Genomic DNA, 17,716 nt, shown 5'->3' on the forward strand with positions numbered 1-17,716 from the left:
CATTGGCATACGAGTCTGGACAAAGTCAATCAGCGGAGGGACCGAAAGCGGCCTCCTCCTTTTTTTGGCGCTCCCACACATCTCGTCATTCTCTCCGCCTCCTACGAACTTGGTACTCTCTGTACGAGTCGACCGACGAAACTCGACTGTTCTCACGCAATTTAGGTGACACCTTCCCGTCCCGGCTGCGCCCATTCCGCTCTATGAAGAGCCACGACTTGGGAGGACAGTTTCGTCAACAAGCATCCCGAGTTTCATCACTTTGGCGTTCATCAGGGTGGATAACAGGGTTGATTCCATGTACTGCTACCGTAGCCTTCTTGTACATATACACAAGTCCTCTCTGTCATGCATGGCGAACACCTTGATGTCTGTATTATCATGGAGTCCTGGGACCTGAAGTACGTACTCTGTAACATGCCTGCCATCAGGGTGGTAGGGGAGGCCAACAAGAGGCGCATATTATTACCTATTATGGCTGGTAATGCATGACAGGGCCTTCTGATGCTTCGGCGGGTCGCCCGTCGCGACGTAGAAGCTGTTCATCTTCTGGTTGATTTTCCCCTGGTGCCTGGCGAGACATTGTCTCTCTCGAAACAGGTGGTGAGTGAATCTTCGTAATCGCTGGCGTCAATGGCCTCACCGAGACCCCGCTCTACCTCCCTTACAGTGATTATCTTTCTGGGGGTACCACATTGCGACGTTTTGATGTATCGTGGCCAGTTGTGCGCGCATGGAAATCCTGCCGGGGTACAACGTACAGGTACAACGTACGTAATTCACCACCTTGGGCGGTATTCACTGATGCGTTGCTTGTTTGGGGATGGGGAAAATTGCATCATATTTGGTCTATTGATCCTGAAAGTCAGACACCTATTCTTTACCTGCCTGACGAATAAATTGACAGATATCTGGACATGGCATGACAGCTCAGCTACAGAAAACAACTGATAAATAATATATATACGTCAATGGACGAAATCTAGACCAGACCATATATACCTGTCCTCGGCATATTTCAGGCAGCACCTTTTTACAACGTACATTATTAGGACAGCGTTTCCGAAACGTCCCACCGTCCCTTTTGTTCTCTCTCGCTCCCCTTGGCAAAGCCACTGTACCGACAAACGGGGACGCGGACCCTTCTTATTCCCCATTACGACGGTCAACAATTATTCCTTCGTACACTACAGTCGGCATACCGTCGTCCCTGTCCCTTGGCATCTCTTGCTGTTGGTGTCACTTTTCAGGGCTTCCCCACGCACCCCGCCTTTTGCAAGGAACAGGGATTTGCCCAAGACGCGCCGCAGCGCACCTCCTCGAACAGTAACGGAGTACGACAAGATCATCTGATAGGCCCTGATAGCCATCATACCTACCTGCCAGCCCGCGTCGATATCAACGAAGCCCTGCCTTTCGGCATTCATACCAGGCGACCAGGCGTACGAAGTATATCTAGCCTTCCTCCCCCGGTCTGCTGCATCTCGACGAAACAGCCCTTTCGACCGTCCATCTCATTGTGACCAAGTCAACAAAGAAAATTTCAAACCATAAAAAGCTTCATTCCCTCCCTTGATTAAGGGGTTTCTCAATCTGTCTTATCCCCTTGTATCCGCCGTATCGGGTACCTAGTCTCACCCACACGCGCATTCGACCTCCCTACCGAAAGCGACCGTACAACGTACATCTTGGTCAACGAACATATCTCGGCAGTCGGCATCCAAAATATCAATATACCCCAATCGGTCCCATATCGTCCCATTGCGACGCAAAACTTGGGAAACCATACGAAGTAGTGTATGAGGGTAGCCACACGGAACGGTGACGGGCATCCCAAGTAACCCCGCCAACCCAGCCCTGGAGCTAGCCCAGGCACAAAACCAACCAGTCGTTCGCCAAGGTGACCCCAGTGGTCCCGTTGATTGGGCCCTTGCTAGAACCCACCAGGGAAGCCCCCACCCCTGAGCCCAGTCCGCTTTCGGCACCGACCGGTCAAGCCGTTCCCGACCGACAAGGAGATCTGGGGGACACTAGAGATAGCAAAGCTCGTCCTCTATCTATTCGTACCTTGGCTATCTATCTATTCGCTTCGCTTTTGGTTGCGGCCGAGGCTCTCGCTCTTATCATAACCCTGTCCATCACGCAAACGAAGGAAGTGGAGAATCGACAGTTGCTCACCTTATTCTTCCTTCGTTCTTTATTTGGCGCCTTTTCTCTTTAGAGTGAGGGAGTACAGTACCGTCCAACGCATCCCTTGCTCATCGGGGCTCAAAGACAACAAATAACACCCCCACCTTCAAACCAACACCTGTTTCCGAATATCATAATACGGACATAGCGATTCAAAGAGTTGACCAGAGCCAAAATTCTTACTCTGAGACTCACAATCACCACACTTGGCCGTGGACCACACAGCCCGCCGCCCCGCTCAACGCATCCGTGTACCTACCTACATACGTACCATTTACTTCACTTATACGATCCACACCTGTCCATCGGCCAGCGTGGTCACCAATCGATCGTCGGCGTGACATCGTCTTGGGTTCTGCCAAGTTGTTTCCCGTATCTTTCTCGTCCACTTCTCTCAGCCTCTATACAACGTACGCAAAGTCGGCTCCTGGTTTCGACTAGCGTTGCCCCTTGCTCATTGTTTTCTCTTCTCCCCACTGCCTTGCACGCTTTGGCCCTGCAGCCCACGTCCAGTGTCCATTCCTAGCCCTAGCACGCACGCAACGCTCGAGCACGCTTCGTCACTCATCGGACTTATCTCCCCCTTGCAAAAAAATCCCCCCACCAGAGGAGTCACCAACCCACCCCACACCACCACGGGCTACGACAACGGTCAGCAACCGCCCCCATCCCACAGAACCACGAGGCTCAGAACTCCAGGCTCTTTGGTCCATTGAAACCAAATTTTCACCACGTTACACCACGCAAGTTCCATATCGCAATTGGCCAGTCAGCGGACTCCTTCTCCAACCAACCAACCAACCCATTCCTTCGGCGGCACGCCAAAGAGGGAGTCTGTCAGATAAGAAAAAAGAGAGCAAAAAAAAAGAAAAAAAAAGAAAAAGAAAGGTCCAGACGCACGAACACGGCATCTGCAGGCGATCATACAATTGCCATCTTGGATAACTACCCGGGAAGAATTTTTCCTTTTTTAAGATTCTCTTTTCTACCCTCAGTTATTTTTCGTCCAATTCTTGTTTCTTTACGAATTACATATCTTGACAGGAACCATACCTCTCTTCCTCCTTATCTCACTCTCACTCACACTCTCTTCCACTTTGACTCATCCTACTTTGCTACGCTGTATTCTATACCACCGGCCATCTGACTAGTTCTTCTTCGACTCCTGGACGATCATCCAACTTACCTCAACCCGTCCCTGGGCTCCCCGCCAACCCTAGACATCCAACCCCGGAGACAGGGCCCTCCAGCTGGGTTTGCCCATTGTCTTCCGCCATCCACTTCAGCCCGTCGCTGAGCTATCAGCCGTCGCCACCAATGCATCACCATCGCAGAAAGTCAGGCCATGGCCTGGCCAACACGTCCATGACGGATGTGCGAAGGACCGTCACAGCAACAGACACCACCCGATCCAAGCGTCCCGGCCCTACCTTGTCCAGGAGGACCACTCCTGTGGCTGTTCAGAAGCTGGGGAGGAACCCCAAGGAGAGGGAACGGGACTGGCAGGACTCGTTGTATGACGAGCGGGAGAGCTTCCCTCAGTACTGGTACGTTTGAGAGCGTTTGTTCGTTTTACGACTGTTGGCCCTCGAATCCATCGTCACGTCACGTCTTTCTCGAGTCACCCAAACCGTGCTTCCACTCTTCCCTCCTTTCCTGTACTTCTTCGTCAACGGACCCTTTGCCAAAGCCGATGGGCAATGCGACCCTTCTTGGCTCCTCTTGTCCAGCTGCCATCCATCCCCCCACCCCGCAACCACCACCACCCGCCATGCCGCTACCCGATCTCACTTGGTCCGGTGCCCCGGCTTCTCGATGCAGCAGCGTTTCCCGTTTGGGACGGCTGCATTGTCACCTGAGAGGCGCCGATATCTCAAGTGTGCCTGGCGTAACCTTCCCCATTCCTCCTAATGGCAGAGGACTTCTCCACTCCTCCCTCTCCGGGACCCCCCAATCGTTCCTGCATCACCTGAGAGTTGACATACTGACAAGACGGTGCACAGCATGACCTGCGAGAAACAATTCCTGCCACATGATGAGAAACACCTCTACTGTTCCGAAGCGTGAGTCCATCTCTTCAGTGTCCCTGGGACCCCACCCATCACAATTCGCGACTCCCTTGGTCGGCATCCTGGTTGCTAACTTGCTCTCCCTCAGATGCCGCAAGTGCGACCAGACATGCCTGACTAGGGAAACAAGCCATGAACAATTATACGGCCATACTACGATTCACGCCCTGTATGCAGAGGACGTCCCCGAACCTCGAGACATCATCCCCCGCGCATCCCCATCACGACCATGCTCGAACTACTTCCCTCCACCCACCACAGCCGGCGACACAACCGGCCATTACCACACGTCTGCCCTCTCGGCGCTGAGGTCACTGAACGTGAGGCCGTCGAGTCCTCCTACGTTATCGGCCCAGTCAAGCCTGTGGCCCTTTGCGCGAAGCGGCGGAACCAGTCCCAGCACGCCATACTACAGTCGCGGCGGGGGCAACACCACCTCGTGCGCCGCCTACGATGCGGGATGGACCGCCATGGGTGACGGTTTGCCATACGGCTCTGGTGTCGGTGGCATGGACCGCCCGTTGCCCACCAGACGACCCACTGGCTATGCAAGACCCAAGAGTATCGAGCTGGTCGTCCCCATGGTGGGGCGCTAGGCTGGTGACTGGGTACTGGGCTGAGCTGGGAAGTCGACGTGACCGCGTCACATGGAATCCGTGTGCTGATCACAGGAAGCATGGCCAAGAAGTCTCGTTTACACTATGAACCCTTGGATGGGACAAATTCTGGGACGGCAAGACAGGGGCCCCCTCTTCTTCCCAGGACCCTTTCGTCGCATGGCGCGGTGGCACCCCACTGTTGCCATATTCAGCTCCAGGGACTCTCTCCTTTTTTTTTTTTTTTTTTTTTTTTTAACCCCGGATTTGCGTATTGGGGCCCAACGGCGATGGAGCCCCCGCCCCGACGCGGGGTTAGCGCCAGAATGGCTCCATGCGGCGGCGGCCGAGCTAAACCGTGGGGAGCAAAACGCGGGGCACGACACCAATCTATGCAACCTGCATCTGGGATTACCCCGGGATCCCGTTCCCCAGGAATTCGAACATGGTACCAGCCGACCGAATGATGTGGCATCGAGCTCTCACTCTCTTTGTCCTTTATCCGATCTCCCTTGCCTTCTTTCGATTAGGCGAGGGGTATGATACGGGAGGCCCTTTGTGCCGTTTCTGAACACACAAACCACAGGCCGTGCTACCAAATCGCCAGCGGAGAAAATAACTGGATGTCTCGGCCGCATCGCATCTCATTGGCGTCTGTCTCCACCTCGTCGATTATCCAAAACAACTAGCAGCTGCCGGGTGGTCATGTGAGTGTTGTCTGTACGGCTTGCCGAGGTACCAATGGAAACTGGCTGGGGGAGTTTGTCATGATGGAAAGTTGAAAAGTAATGCGGCACAGTCCAGTTTCAGCATGTTTTATTTCTTTGTTTTTGACTTTGTTTATTTCCGTGGAGTTTGGGATCACCGAATACGGCATTCGGCATATAATGAGGGGGATCATCAAGGGGCCCGACTGGGACAACAGAACCAATTGCATCAGCGTCAGTTTCGGGGGACTTGGGATAAACGTCTGCTCATGGTTTGGTTATGACCGAGACGATATTACGTGCTTAATCCGTGGGCGCTGGCTTCTGTCAGCTATCCCATGATCTGAATATATATTTGTATAAGCCAATAAATGAATAAATAAATGAATAGCACATCGTTGTAGTTCAGGTTCATGGTGTTGTGTTGACTTGCCTGGTGTAAGCATGTAGGGCGACGGTGAGAATGAACAGAGGGAAGAATCAAATATTATGGGTATTCATGCCAGCCATCTAATCATCTTCTAAATCTATCCAAATACAGGCTTGATGCCGATGAATGGTAAAAAACAGAAAAGCAAATATTGCACCGGACTCCGAATAAAGAATGCCCCCCTGTCCCCTTTGTATACAGTTGTGTTTGCAGTTGCATTACCGTTCCGCTTGCATATCTCGTCAGCAAAGAAGGAAAACGAGAAAGACGCTGGCCATCATCATCGCGACTCGGTACCCTTCCTACTCCTCAGCGACCTGAGCACTCTCCTCTTCTCCGCCGCGTCCCCCTCCCCCTCCTCCGCAGTCGCCGCGCCGACTTCCTCCTGGGCCACCTCCTCCCGGGACAAAATGATGCTATCCTCCCTCTCGACGAGGTACGACCCGTCTGCGGAACCGCCCATGACCTGGGACTCGGTGAGCCAGCCAGCCTCGACAGCGAAGCGGACCACGTCGGCCGCGCAGCCAAAGACGGGCGTCCCGGGCTTCGCGTCCGGGTTGAGGTGCTTCCACAGCTGGGCCGTCTCGCGGCGCCAGGCGGTGACGTCGCGCTTGGGGCCGCGGAAGTGGCCGACGAGGTACTGGTACGTGTAGGCGAGCCAGAGGACGTTGGTGTAGGGGGCGGAGACGGCCCACGAGAGGGTCGTTGGCTGTTGCGTCGCGTTGTCGTCGTCATCGTCGTCGTGGTCGTTGTCCGCTGGAAGGACGGTCGGGTAGGGCGTGTTGTGCGCCGAGGGGGGGAGACACTTGCGCGAGGTTCCGCTGTGGATGAGGAACGAGCGCATCTGGCGGTAGACTTTGCATTGTTGGGCGTGGGTGCTGGTGAAGATGCCGAGGTCCTTTTCGAGGTCGAGGGCGACGATGATGTTTTCGGGAGGTTCCCCTTCGTCAGCGTCGTCGTCTTCGCATGGTAGAGGGGTCTCGGCGCGGGAGAGGCCGTAATCGAGAATGGTGATGTCGAGACCCGAGTAGCCAAACGCTGGTCCAGGGATGGAGGTGTCCCGCCTGCGCGGCTCGGAGACTCGTCTGATGCAGAGATTTCCTTCGTGGAGGTCGCGGTGCTGTTTGTTTTGCGGCATGTAAGTATAAAATAGCAATATACCAAGGCAAGTATCTGCTGACCCACCTCAAAAGCAACGAGTTCTTCCCCCCTGGCCAGCGCAATGGCCACGAGGAGGAAAATGTCCCACAGCTGGGCCGTGTCGCCCAGCTCAAAGTCCTCCAGGGCCACGCCGGCGTCCCCCAGCTCGACGACCAGGAACCGGGTATCGTCCAGGTAGCGGCTGGGGCTGGGGTAGAACTGCAGACGGTCCGGGTCCTGGCGCTTGACGCGGCGATGGAAGGCCTGGTGCGTCTCGGTGAGGGGCTTGGGGGCGCGGCCCTGGACGATGTAGCGCTCCTTGTAGACCACGAAGCCCGGGACGTGGGCGAGCCACTCGGAGATGCGCAGCTCGCCCTCGAGGTCGTCCGGGGGGTGGGGCTCCTCGTCGACGAGCCCGGACCGTACCTGGGCCTTGGTCTGCGGCTTGATGGGGGAGACCAGGCGGATTACTTTGATGATGCTCGTGCCGCGCTCATTGTTGACGCGGTAGACCTCTGCGTAGGAGGCTTCGGCGATCTTGATGATGGTGTCACCTGGCGGGCAGACGTCGTGCCAGGTGAGGACACGGAGATGGGCTTCTGGGGGTTTGGGTTCATCGGCCGATGCCTGGGGTTCTTCGTCTACCAAACGCTCTGAAGATTCCGATACTGAACTAGTGCGTCTATCGTTTTTTTGTTTCCGACTGACGACGGTAGCTGGTGGGCTGGGGGATGGCGTTGGTGGGGCCTGAGGCGATGCTGCCCGGGCTGGGTGCTCCTTTCCGGCTGGTGAGCCGTCTTCGATGGTTACGGCCTTGAACCGGTCGGTGACTTTGTTCAAGGTCGATTCCTCGCTATCGTCGTAGCCATTTTCGCCCGAATCATAGGTTGCTGGGTGTCGTCGTACAGGGCTCTGCGGGAGCTCAGCCAGCTGTCGCCTCGGCCTGGTTCGAGTGGTTTTCCCATAAGTGCGCAGGGATGTTGTCCGCGTCATTTTGGGCGTGTGCTGGATACATGACGATGGAGAGTTTCTCGTAGTCCGAGATGGATTTCAACCTTGGAGAGGTCGTCGTCGCGTTGATGATGGGAGAGTTTATGTCTCGCTTCCCAATGGTGGTTGTCAGGGCAACAAAGACGTGCTTACATAACATTGGATCTTATGGAGGAGTACCACTATTTGCAAGCGGCCTGTCTACTATTTGCAAGCGTCTTAAGCCTAATTAGGAAGGTTACGCGAGCCCGTGCAGTAGTCTGTATACGCCACGATCTTAGCTGCAGATGTCCCGTACCGGTACGTATCACGATAGAATTTTTATGGTGTTAAGTTTTAAGTGAGTCTGAGTAAGACTTAAGATTCTTAAATAAGTCAAATTCACTAGTAAAAATAATATATTTCTGAATCGATAATCTTATTTAAACCTATCCTAAACTTAATCGCTATCTATTATAAAATAACTATTCGACTAAGGCCACTGATTACGCTGCGGCGTAACCTAAAACTTATTTCTAGCCGCCTATTAATTTAATAGCGGTATATCTATGTGCGCCTAGAACACCTCCTATTAAGTAGACTGATATACCTGCTAAGACTTAGGCCACTGTATTTAGCTAGGCGCCTGCCCGTAAGGTATATAGCGATGCCTACTAGTAAATGCTAAGACTATCTCGGCCCTAAGCTTAGTAAATAACGCGCGAGTAGTCTCTATAGCTGCTATAGCAGCGGCCTATACCGGATTAATTCGCCTACGCCGCGGCCTTAGTTAATCCCTCTTATACTACGATAATAAGCGGCCACTTCGAGCCCTAGGGCCTTAAGCCCTAGCCGCCTAAGTCCTAGTGGCCTAAGTCCTGGGCGCTTAAGTGCCGGGAGGGCGTGGCCGTTACGGCTCGCCACGAGTAGCAGGCAGCTCCCTTAATCGATTCCGATTTAATCGGACAGGAAGAGGATCTAGGATTCGGGTTCTTTCGCGTATCTATCGTATTTCGGGCTAAAATAGGTGGTAAACGGTTAGAAATAGGATAGCGCGAGAGGTGCGGATAAATATACCAGGCTCTAATTAACCCACCAGTAAGGGTTAACTTAAGTACGTTCTAGCACGGTTATAGCCTCTAAATAACATAATATCGTGTAACGGCACGGTAGCCCGAATTACGCCTAAAACGTCCCTATATAGTCAGGAAGAGGCTAGCGAGTCCTGAACGCCTAGTCTATAACCAGATACTGCTGCTATATAAGCTTTAGTACCTTGAACGTGACTTCGAAAATAAGATTAGAAACGACGGGTCGATTTATATAGATTGCTGCGTGCTTGCTACCCGCTTCCACTAAACTAATCTTTAGCGGCTTAGTCTTTTTTATCACTATTAGATACACCTAGGAAAAGAGCTTATCGAGATTAGCTAGGCGGCCACGAAGATAGGTCTTTAGCTCTACGTGGGCGGACTCTATACGATTTATAGCCTTAATACCGTAGTTACGGAAGTACTTAACTGCGTAGTTATAGAACTAATCACGATATAGTAGATAGGTCTATTTAAGATAATCTATAAAAGCTAATATGGCGGTTAGTAAAGATAAGTAGGGTGGTGGAAAGCAGGGCGGCGGAAGAGACCTACCGATCTATTCGCGGCCGAACCGTCGCTTTAACGAGTCCTAGTGCTCGTTGAATTCGTCCTCGGTTAGTGCGTATATACACGATTTCCACGAATCTATAAACTTATCTATAGTCGATCCGTTAGACGGCGCCTATACCGAAACACGTGAATTTTGCTATCTTCTAGCATAGCCGCTATCCGTGATTTCGCTGGTAATTAAGGCGGCGATTTCTGGATTACGGGTAAGTTAAGAGGCGACGAGATCGTTATCCTAGTCTTCTTCGCGGGCGCTAGCGTTATATTCTGCGTTACTATTATATTCTAAATTTATTTATATGGCTAATACTCGGTTAGTAAAAAATTTTTATATATTAGTCTAGATTAGGATAGTAAAGCGATAATAGGACTAATAATACTATAGAAAAAAATTTTATCGCCCTATAGCCCCACCCTATAAACAAAGAATATTCTATATATAATAAGTAAGACTAACTACTAAAAAAAAGATTATAAACTTACCCGCCGGGAAGAGACTAGTTCCCTTAAGAGGGCTAATCCATTTCTTTCTAATATAAAGGTTAACGTTCTTTAGGACATGCTATATACAGATTTATTAATTAATAGCTAGGAAAATAACACTTAACGCATTTTTAAGGGCCTTATCGAAATCAGTGATAATAGAACTTAGAAACTCGATATCCTTGGTTACGAACACCTCTTTAATACGGCGATAGATCTATCTAAAGGCCTCCTAAGTCTCTCTCGATACTAGGGCAAAACAGCAGTTATAGGAGCTATGGTCCGCCGCTACGCCCATAACCTTAAAAAGAGGTATATTAAATCGATTCACCTAAGTAGAGGTTAGTTAATAGTAAATAATCACGGAGCTTTTACTAACAGAATAGGTGTAATCTATACTTAAAAGCTCCGGATTCTTTCTCTATTAATTAACGCAGTCTCGATAAGTCTAAAAGATTATATCAATACGGCCTATATCGTGGTTAAAGTGTTTATACACGTGGTATTCGCCTAACGATCCCGCCTCTAACCTCTCGAGGAAATACTGCGTTAACGATAAAGGGCCGTACTTCTCCCGCCGTAGCTACTATTAATAGTTACGGATATCTTATAGGCTAAGTATAAGACCGCCGGCGACGTTATACTTAAATTTTTACTATAGTTACGTAGTAATTTAAGAGGCTATTAGTCTGCCTATACCCGATAACTACTCGACTATTATCTTAATCCGCGATACTCTAATCGCTTATTACGAATCCAGCCTCGTGGTTACCGACGCCGCCGCCACGTTTAACGTAAGTGGAGGGTGGTTATAATAGTCCTTATCGCCGATAAAGAAATGCCACGCCTCCCTAATCAGTACTATCTCGGCAGCCTAAAGGCATCTAATTTTGGTTGTTTTGGTGGCTCTTATAACGGCTTTGGATAGCCTCTACGCACCGCCGCGGTTATAGGTAAGGGTAATCCGAGAGACTATACCGCTGGCGAGTCTCCTATTGCCTGACTTTATAACACTAAAGCCGTAGCCATGATAGTACGCCTTAACGGCCACGAGTAGCTCGTCCGGGCAGGCGGACGCCGGGATTACGGGTTTCGGATAAGTAAAGGATATAACGCGTTCTGAGATACTTTAATATAATAAAAAAAGAGTTAAAATAGGTGTGATTTTGCTATATGGAATATCAGGTATAAGTCGTAGCGATTAAGGCCTGTCTTAACACCATGAAAATTCTGTTGTGATACGTACCGGTACGGGACATCTGCAGCCAAGATCGTGGCGTATACAGACTACTGCACGGGCTCGCGTAACCTTCCTAATTAGGCTTGAGACGCTTGCAAATAGTAGACAGGCCGCTTGCAAATAGTGGTACTCCTTGTGGAGATGGTTGAAGTACTTCACGTGACCTATAGTGTGATGCCAAGTACGTAAGCACGTAAGCAAAGCAACGCCAACACAGGAGACAAAGGAGGCGAGAGCTCTTTGCGTGCATTGTCCAACCACTGCGATTTTCCCTCTCGCCGCCTTCTCTGCGAAGACTTCAACGTTTGGCCACGTCTTTGACATTACAGCATCACCCATGGCCAATGTCTTGAACGGCCTCTTTGGAGGCGCCAAGTCGTCCGAGACGCCTCTGCCCAGCGGGGACTCTGGTATGTCATTCACTCGTTTTCTGTTGTCGTGTCCGGGATCAGACCCCTTGGTCATCACGTCCGACGGGGAAGAAAGACATGTGATGTCATACTCTTTTTGTTCCCTTGTTCCTCTTTTTACCAACTTGCGAACTAAAAGTTTCTAGACTTTGCAGACTTCGCCGAGGCCCCCGACCCAGTCCCGACCGACACCCCGACGCCGATGGGATCCGGTGCTGCCCCGGCGGCCGCCACGCCGGCACTCGCCAGCAAGTGGTACGAGGTCCACAAGCGGCACACGATGGACGAGTTCAAGGTCGAAGGCATGATCATCGGCGTCTGCGTGGTGCTCTTCCTGGTCCACCTCGTCGGCGCACGGCTCAACCGGAACCGCGCCAAGGCGTGGGCCAAAGCGAACGGGCCGCTTCTCAGGCGCGAGTTTGCGTCGGTGGGCTTCTCGGACCGGCCGGCGGCCGACTCGACCGCGGACGATGCGGACGAGGTGCTGAAGGAAAAGTCGCTCTTCCAGTTCGCGTCGTACGCCACGGGGCGGCAGAACGTGGCGTTTGTCGACGTCGACCTCAGGCTGGTCAAGCGCTTCAACCCCATGGCGACGCTGTCGGAAATGGTGCTGAGCTTCTTCTGGGAGACCATGGCGGCGCCGCAGGACGTGATGGACGCCGTCCTGTACCCGTTTGACGGCAAGGAGTCGCTGACGGTGCCGGCGGTGCCGGGGACGCACGAGCTGCGCGGCAAGGAGGCCAAGAGCACGTTTGACGGGTTCGTGTGGGCGATTGTGTCCAAGGAGCGCATGCGGGAGCTGCGCGACGAGCGCTACGACCTCTCCATCACGTTTACCAAGGATAACAGCAAGCTTCCCAACTGGGTTTCCGTCATGAGCGAGAACGCCGAGATTACCGAGCAGCTCCTCACGCCGGAGCTGGTCAAGGCTGTCGAGGCGGCCGGCGATGCGTTTGAGTACCTGATCATTTCCGACCAGCCTATGGAGAAGCCCAGGACGTGAGTAATGCCTGCGTTGACTTTGTTCTCTTTTTTCTTTTTTTTTTTCTCCTCCCAAGACAATAGACTGACGTCCCTGTGTCCCCAGCGTCGAAGAAGCCACGGCGGCGCGTAAGCGCATCTTCCTCCGGTACACGCTCCCGTCGAACAACGACTACACGCCCCTGATGCCCATCTTTGAAGAGTTTACGCGGCTCGCGGATCGGCTGGTGGCGCAGCCCAAGTTCCGGGCCGAGGTGATGCGCAAGGTCAACAAGGTGCGCGACGACATGACGGCGCAGCTGCGCAAGGAGGCCGAGGCGCGGGAGGCGGAAGAGCGGACGCAGGAGCGCGAGAAGGCCAAGAAGGCCAAGCGCGACCAGGAGCTCGCGGCGCTCGACGCGAAGCAGCAGAAGAAGTACCTCGAGAAGGAGCGCGAGAAGGAGCAGCGGAGGATGGCCAAGAAGCAGACCATAAGGGGTTAAGGTGGGCTAGGAGTGGGCATGAAGCTTTAACCGCCGGGGTTGTTTTTACCTCTACTGTCCTGTCGTACTGTACGGCTTGTTGGTCTATTTCTGGGGAGCGTCGGCGGCTACGTCGTGGATATATACCTGTTGTATGTAATTATACGGGAGTCTGGAGGGGCATGGGTGATGGAGCAACAGGAAGCGCAAACGAAGCACGGTGTTGTCGAAGGATGGTTACGGGACGAGTTTGCTAATCGAACTGTTCAAGATGTCAAGGCCTTAATCTACGACTGTCGGTGCAATATTTGGGACGGTTGACTGGTAATGGAGACATCAAATTGATACTATAATGATTGGGTCCATTTATGGACGTCGAACATGGCGCGTAAGAGCAATATTAGTAGAAAGAATCATAAAGGGTACATCAGCATCAATCTGGTCGAGTTGAACTTGAATCCCAGAATCACATTCATCTCTCCCCTTTGTCAGCCGAGTGCTCACTTGGACTCCTTCGAGTCCTTGGCGAGCAAGTCCTCCACCCTGTCAATCTTTTCCTTCCAGCGCTGGATCTTGTCCGTCCTATTGGAGAGGTTAGTTCGTAAAGGCGAAGAAGCAGAAGAGTAAAGACATACCTTGCGCCAACGCGCATGGAAGTCTGGATCCTCACGACACCACGCTGCAGTATAGCCTCGTGGGCTTGGCCAATGGCACGCATGACATCCTCCCAGGGTCCCTCTGATGTGGTCCATTAGCTATCGAACGTCTGGGAAGTCAAAAGGGGAAACGTACCGACGGTGGTGCCGGCCGAGTGAAGCTTGTAGTCGACCTTGTTGGCGTCGAGCACGCGCTGGACCTCTGCGACCTCCTCTGCGCAGGACGGGGTGCCGGTGCCGAGCTAGACGAGTCAGAACGGTTGTCGACAAGTTGTAGAGACGAAGGACAAGTTGGTCGTCGGGCAGTTAAGACGAAGGACAAGTTGGTCGTCGGGCAGTTAAAACGAAGGACAAGTTGGTCGCCGGGCAGTAAGACAAAGGACTACTCACAGGTACGAGGCAAAAGTCGACGTAGACAAAGGCCGGCGTGGGGAGCTTGGTGTAGTCGGTGGCCATGGTGGTGTTCCGCCTGGATTGGATATAGATGGGCAAGCTGCGCGTCTGCTGGGACGAGACGATGCGGGAAAGGGTGGGCTTGATGGAGTGGAGTCGTCCCGGGTTGATATATAGCCTGGGATTCAAGGACATGTCTTTTGTTTTAGGGATGGACGATGAAGATGAAAGGAGTAAGGCCTGGGTTATGGTTCAATGGTTCAATGGTCGGTCTAGTGAGATGAATGAGCGAGGGAGGTGAGTGGTTGGATCAAATGAATGACGGTGACAGTTCAGTTAGATGGAGTGGATATGTCTGTCCACTACGGAGATCCAACTTGTCTTATAAAGAGAAAAAAAAAAGAAGGGAAAAAAGAAGAGAAAATGATTGGACCGTCGGTGATGTCTAATATAAAGGCCCGAGTGTGACGCTGTCTTTCTCGATTAAAGTAATTATTAGCACATCTCATTCCATCCCGTTGCTTGGCACTATCATGATGACACGGTGCTATATAAACCTCTGCGAACCCTTCCAACGCCGTCGCTAGGGTATACCGAGTGGAATCCAACTTGACCAAATACCCAGACGCCAAAACACCAGAATACGTCGAAAACCATCTCCAAAACGACAACCGATCAGAAAAAAATGACAGCAGCCGCCATGAAAGCCACCATTGCCCCCGTCGGTATCCCGCTGCCGTCGAATCCGGACCAAGACGCAATGTTCCCGTCGTCGTCGTCGGTGCCGAGGACCCCGTTCGCCTGGTCGGCCGACTCCATGGCTGGTGCCCCGTCGCGAAAGGCGGCATGGATCAAGTCGGCGCTGTCGTGGGAAGCACCCATATGGACGACGTTGCTGTAGGCCCGACGAGATAGGTCGGGGGAGTAGCTGCAGACCGACGAGGATGGACGGGTCTCGCTGGCAGCCATGCTCATCGTCATGGTAGGTAGCAGGACAACGGCTCCTGCGAGGACTGTCCGTAGTGGTAAAGGGTGTAGCATCTGGCTGGACTTGTGTATTGTTCGGAGGAGTGGAAGGACTGTAGTTGTTAAGAAAAGGAAAGACATGGGATATTGTCAACAGAGAAAAAAAAAGAAAAAGGAAAGCATCGCCAGTTACGACTTATGGCTAAAGGCAAAGACGAGATGCAAAGTAAAAAGGCCTTGATCAAACGTGGTGGCTTTCGCTTTAGTGTCAGCCACCTCAGCCGCATAAAAGCACGATACTAAGTACCTTGTATTATCCTATCTGTCCAGCCACTCTCCGTCAGCCTCGCAGTACGTACTCTGTACATATAATGTGGCTGGGACGTCACATATCAATATACTCGTCCAACCATGGTGATATCCCGTTGATCAGAATCTTCCCTTGTCCCCTTCCTCCTCCTCCTCCTCTTCCTCTTCTCTTCCTCTCCCCGCCTTCACCTACTCGGGATCCGGGGCGAATCCAGACTCGGAGCCCGCCTCTGCCTCCCTTTCCTTCCAAGCCTTCTGTCCTTCCTCCGTAGTCGCGTCGATGATCTGTTCCTCCAGACTCAAGATGCCGGCCTAGGTTCATCGTTAGCTTCTTCCCCAGACATAGGAGGGGGGACAGGATCTTCCATTCCAGACAGGCGAGGGACAGGACAAAGACTCACATCACCCAGCTTGCCCACAACATCCTCCGCCACCTCCACCTCCATGTCCCCCAGCACCTTATTCACCTCCTCCAAGCTCCCGCTCTCCAACGCCTTCCGGAACGCCGGGCTAAACCCCTCAAAGATCCTCCTCGCCTCCCTCCCCTCCGCCGTCTCGGACCCCGCCGGCGGAATGTTAATCTTAATCTCCGTCCCCGGCTCCACCGCATGCAGCTGGATCTGCGCCACCTCGGCCGGCTCCTTGGCCCGCTCCGCCACAATCTCCCGCGCCCGCGTCCGGATCCGCCCGTACGTGTCCTGCACGTCCTTGTAAAACACCTCCCGCGCCTGGTGGCCCTTGGTCGTGATGCGCTTGAAGAACATGGCCACCCCGTCCCGCCCCAGCGCCCGGCAGTACTGCAGCAGCAGCGCCTGGTGCACGCACTGCCGGCTCCGCTCGTCCTTGCCCTCCAGCGCCGCGTCGAACGCCAGCACCAGCAGCCCGTCCGTCTCCCGCTCCGTCAAAATCTCCGGGTGCTTCGACAGGAACGACACGCTGCTGCCGTAGTCGTCCGCCCGGATCTGCGAGAACAGCTTGGCCTCGGGCGACGCCTCAATCTCCTCGTCGTCGCCGTACGAAGGGGACCCTTGCGATGACGACGACGCCGCCGTGAAATTCGGGTTGAGGAGCTCCACCTGCCTGCCCTCGTCCTTCTTCTTGTCCTCCGGCTTGGACTTGTTGACGTACGAGCTGTCGAACCCCGTGCGGATGCTCTCGCTCGTAATCTTGCTCCTCTCCACCGCCTCCAGCTCCTCCAGCTTCGCCGCGAGCTCCTCCTGCAGCTTGGTCACCTTGCCCAGGTGCTCCTCGATGCCCTTGACCATGCCGTCGTACCGCCCGTCCGCTTCCACCTTCTTCTCGTCCAGCGACTTGTTCACCTCGTCCAGGAGCGCCGCCATCATCTTCGAGTACGACGGCAGCGGCTCCGACTCGACGTGCACCCCGGCCGGACGCGCCGGCGGCTGGTCCTCCTCGGGCTTGCCCGCCGACTCCATCACCGCCTGGAACGCCACCTGGCCCGCGTTGCCGTTCTGGATGTCGCCCGCCCGGGCCTTGAGGGCCGCCAGCAGCGCCGAGATGCGTTTCAGCAGTCCATCGTTGATGATGCGTTCGTATTTGAGCGTTTCGATTTGGTGTTTCCGCTGTTGCCGCTCCAGATGAATCTGATTCTGCTTTGCACGGATGAAGGACCGCTTGTCGACGTTGGGATGGACCTCAATGTCCGAGTCGTCGCTGATCTCCAGAGCGTCCTGTGTTGACGGGTGGTTAATTGTGGCTCTATCACCTGATTTTTTTTTCTTTTCCTTTTTCTTTTCCTTTTCTTTTCCTTTTCCTTCTTCTTCTTTTCCTCTTTTTCTCCTTTTCCTCTTCTTCTTCTCCCTTCACTGCCCAAGCTGTGCCTGGGGAATATCACGTCACTTACCCACTTGCTATAGTCGACCGGCATTTCGGCTAACTGGACGGGAAGTCTTTGTCGATGTCGAGGATGGAAAGCTCCGAGGAGCTGACAGAGAGAACAGAAAAGGATTTCCGCCTAGCTTTGTGGTGTTGTGATAGAAAGAAAGAAAAGACAGTGTCAGTCTTGTGTAGAAGGTTCCAGATCATCCAACAGCT

The 17,716-nt window shown here is 53.1% G+C and overlaps 6 protein-coding genes across 6 annotated transcripts; 3 read left to right on the forward strand and 3 right to left on the reverse strand.

The window, feature by feature from the left end:
* Window positions 1-3,098: 3,098 nt before the first annotated feature.
* ACRALDRAFT_1077732 (uncharacterized protein) lies at window positions 3,099-5,086 on the forward strand. Its single transcript, XM_071018682.1, has 3 exons — window positions 3,099-3,737; window positions 4,194-4,253; window positions 4,348-5,086. The coding sequence occupies exons 1-3, from the start codon at window positions 3,508-3,510 to the stop codon at window positions 4,853-4,855; spliced, it is 798 nt and encodes a 265-aa protein (XP_070871493.1). The 5' UTR covers window positions 3,099-3,507; the 3' UTR covers window positions 4,856-5,086.
* A 24-nt stretch (window positions 5,087-5,110) lies between these two features.
* Window positions 5,111-5,953, forward strand: ACRALDRAFT_1065590 (uncharacterized protein). The gene has a single exon (XM_071017182.1). The coding sequence runs from the start codon at window positions 5,644-5,646 to the stop codon at window positions 5,902-5,904; it is 261 nt and encodes an 86-aa protein (XP_070871494.1). The 5' UTR covers window positions 5,111-5,643; the 3' UTR covers window positions 5,905-5,953.
* A 319-nt stretch (window positions 5,954-6,272) lies between these two features.
* On the reverse strand, window positions 6,273-8,125 carry ACRALDRAFT_1072395 (uncharacterized protein; the record flags this gene model as incomplete). The annotated part of the gene is made up of 2 exons (XM_071017971.1): window positions 6,273-7,112; window positions 7,190-8,125. The coding sequence occupies 2 exons, from the start codon at window positions 8,123-8,125 to the stop codon at window positions 6,273-6,275; spliced, it is 1,776 nt and encodes a 591-aa protein (XP_070871495.1).
* A 3,697-nt stretch (window positions 8,126-11,822) lies between these two features.
* Window positions 11,823-13,358, forward strand: ACRALDRAFT_1072396 (uncharacterized protein; the record flags this gene model as incomplete). The annotated part of the gene is made up of 3 exons (XM_071017972.1): window positions 11,823-11,895; window positions 12,042-12,894; window positions 12,983-13,358. The coding sequence occupies 3 exons, from the start codon at window positions 11,823-11,825 to the stop codon at window positions 13,356-13,358; spliced, it is 1,302 nt and encodes a 433-aa protein (XP_070871496.1).
* A 479-nt stretch (window positions 13,359-13,837) lies between these two features.
* ACRALDRAFT_1072397 (uncharacterized protein) lies at window positions 13,838-14,449 on the reverse strand (the record flags this gene model as incomplete). Its single annotated transcript, XM_071017973.1, has 4 exons — window positions 13,838-13,919; window positions 13,973-14,075; window positions 14,130-14,235; window positions 14,384-14,449. 4 exons carry the CDS (start codon window positions 14,447-14,449, stop codon window positions 13,838-13,840), a joined length of 357 nt encoding a protein of 118 aa, XP_070871497.1.
* A 1,401-nt stretch (window positions 14,450-15,850) lies between these two features.
* Window positions 15,851-17,549, reverse strand: ACRALDRAFT_2113191 (uncharacterized protein; the record flags this gene model as incomplete). The annotated part of the gene is made up of 3 exons (XM_071023626.1): window positions 15,851-15,973; window positions 16,063-17,352; window positions 17,526-17,549. The coding sequence occupies 3 exons, from the start codon at window positions 17,547-17,549 to the stop codon at window positions 15,851-15,853; spliced, it is 1,437 nt and encodes a 478-aa protein (XP_070871498.1).
* Window positions 17,550-17,716: the final 167 nt, after the last annotated feature.

The sequence above is a fragment of the Sodiomyces alcalophilus genome (genome assembly GCF_042370955.1).
Source record: "Sodiomyces alcalophilus JCM 7366 unplaced genomic scaffold ACRALscaffold_8, whole genome shotgun sequence".
Classification (NCBI taxonomy): Eukaryota; Fungi; Ascomycota; class Sordariomycetes; order Glomerellales; family Plectosphaerellaceae; genus Sodiomyces; species Sodiomyces alcalophilus.

What these genes read in the sequence shown, in the direction of transcription:
- ACRALDRAFT_1077732 (XM_071018682.1), top strand. Translation starts at nt 3,508, where the DNA reads ATGCATCACCATCGCAGAAAGTCAGGCCATGGCCTGGCCAACACGTCC. An exon ending in GAGAGCTTCCCTCAGTACTG is followed by an intron (nt 3,738 to 4,193) that starts GTACGTTTGAGA and finishes GACGGTGCACAG; the next exon opens with CATGACCTGCGAGAAACAAT. An exon ending in CACCTCTACTGTTCCGAAGC is followed by an intron (nt 4,254 to 4,347) that starts GTGAGTCCATCT and finishes GCTCTCCCTCAG; the next exon opens with ATGCCGCAAGTGCGACCAGA.
- ACRALDRAFT_1065590 (XM_071017182.1), top strand. Translation starts at nt 5,644, where the DNA reads ATGCGGCACAGTCCAGTTTCAGCATGTTTTATTTCTTTGTTTTTGACT.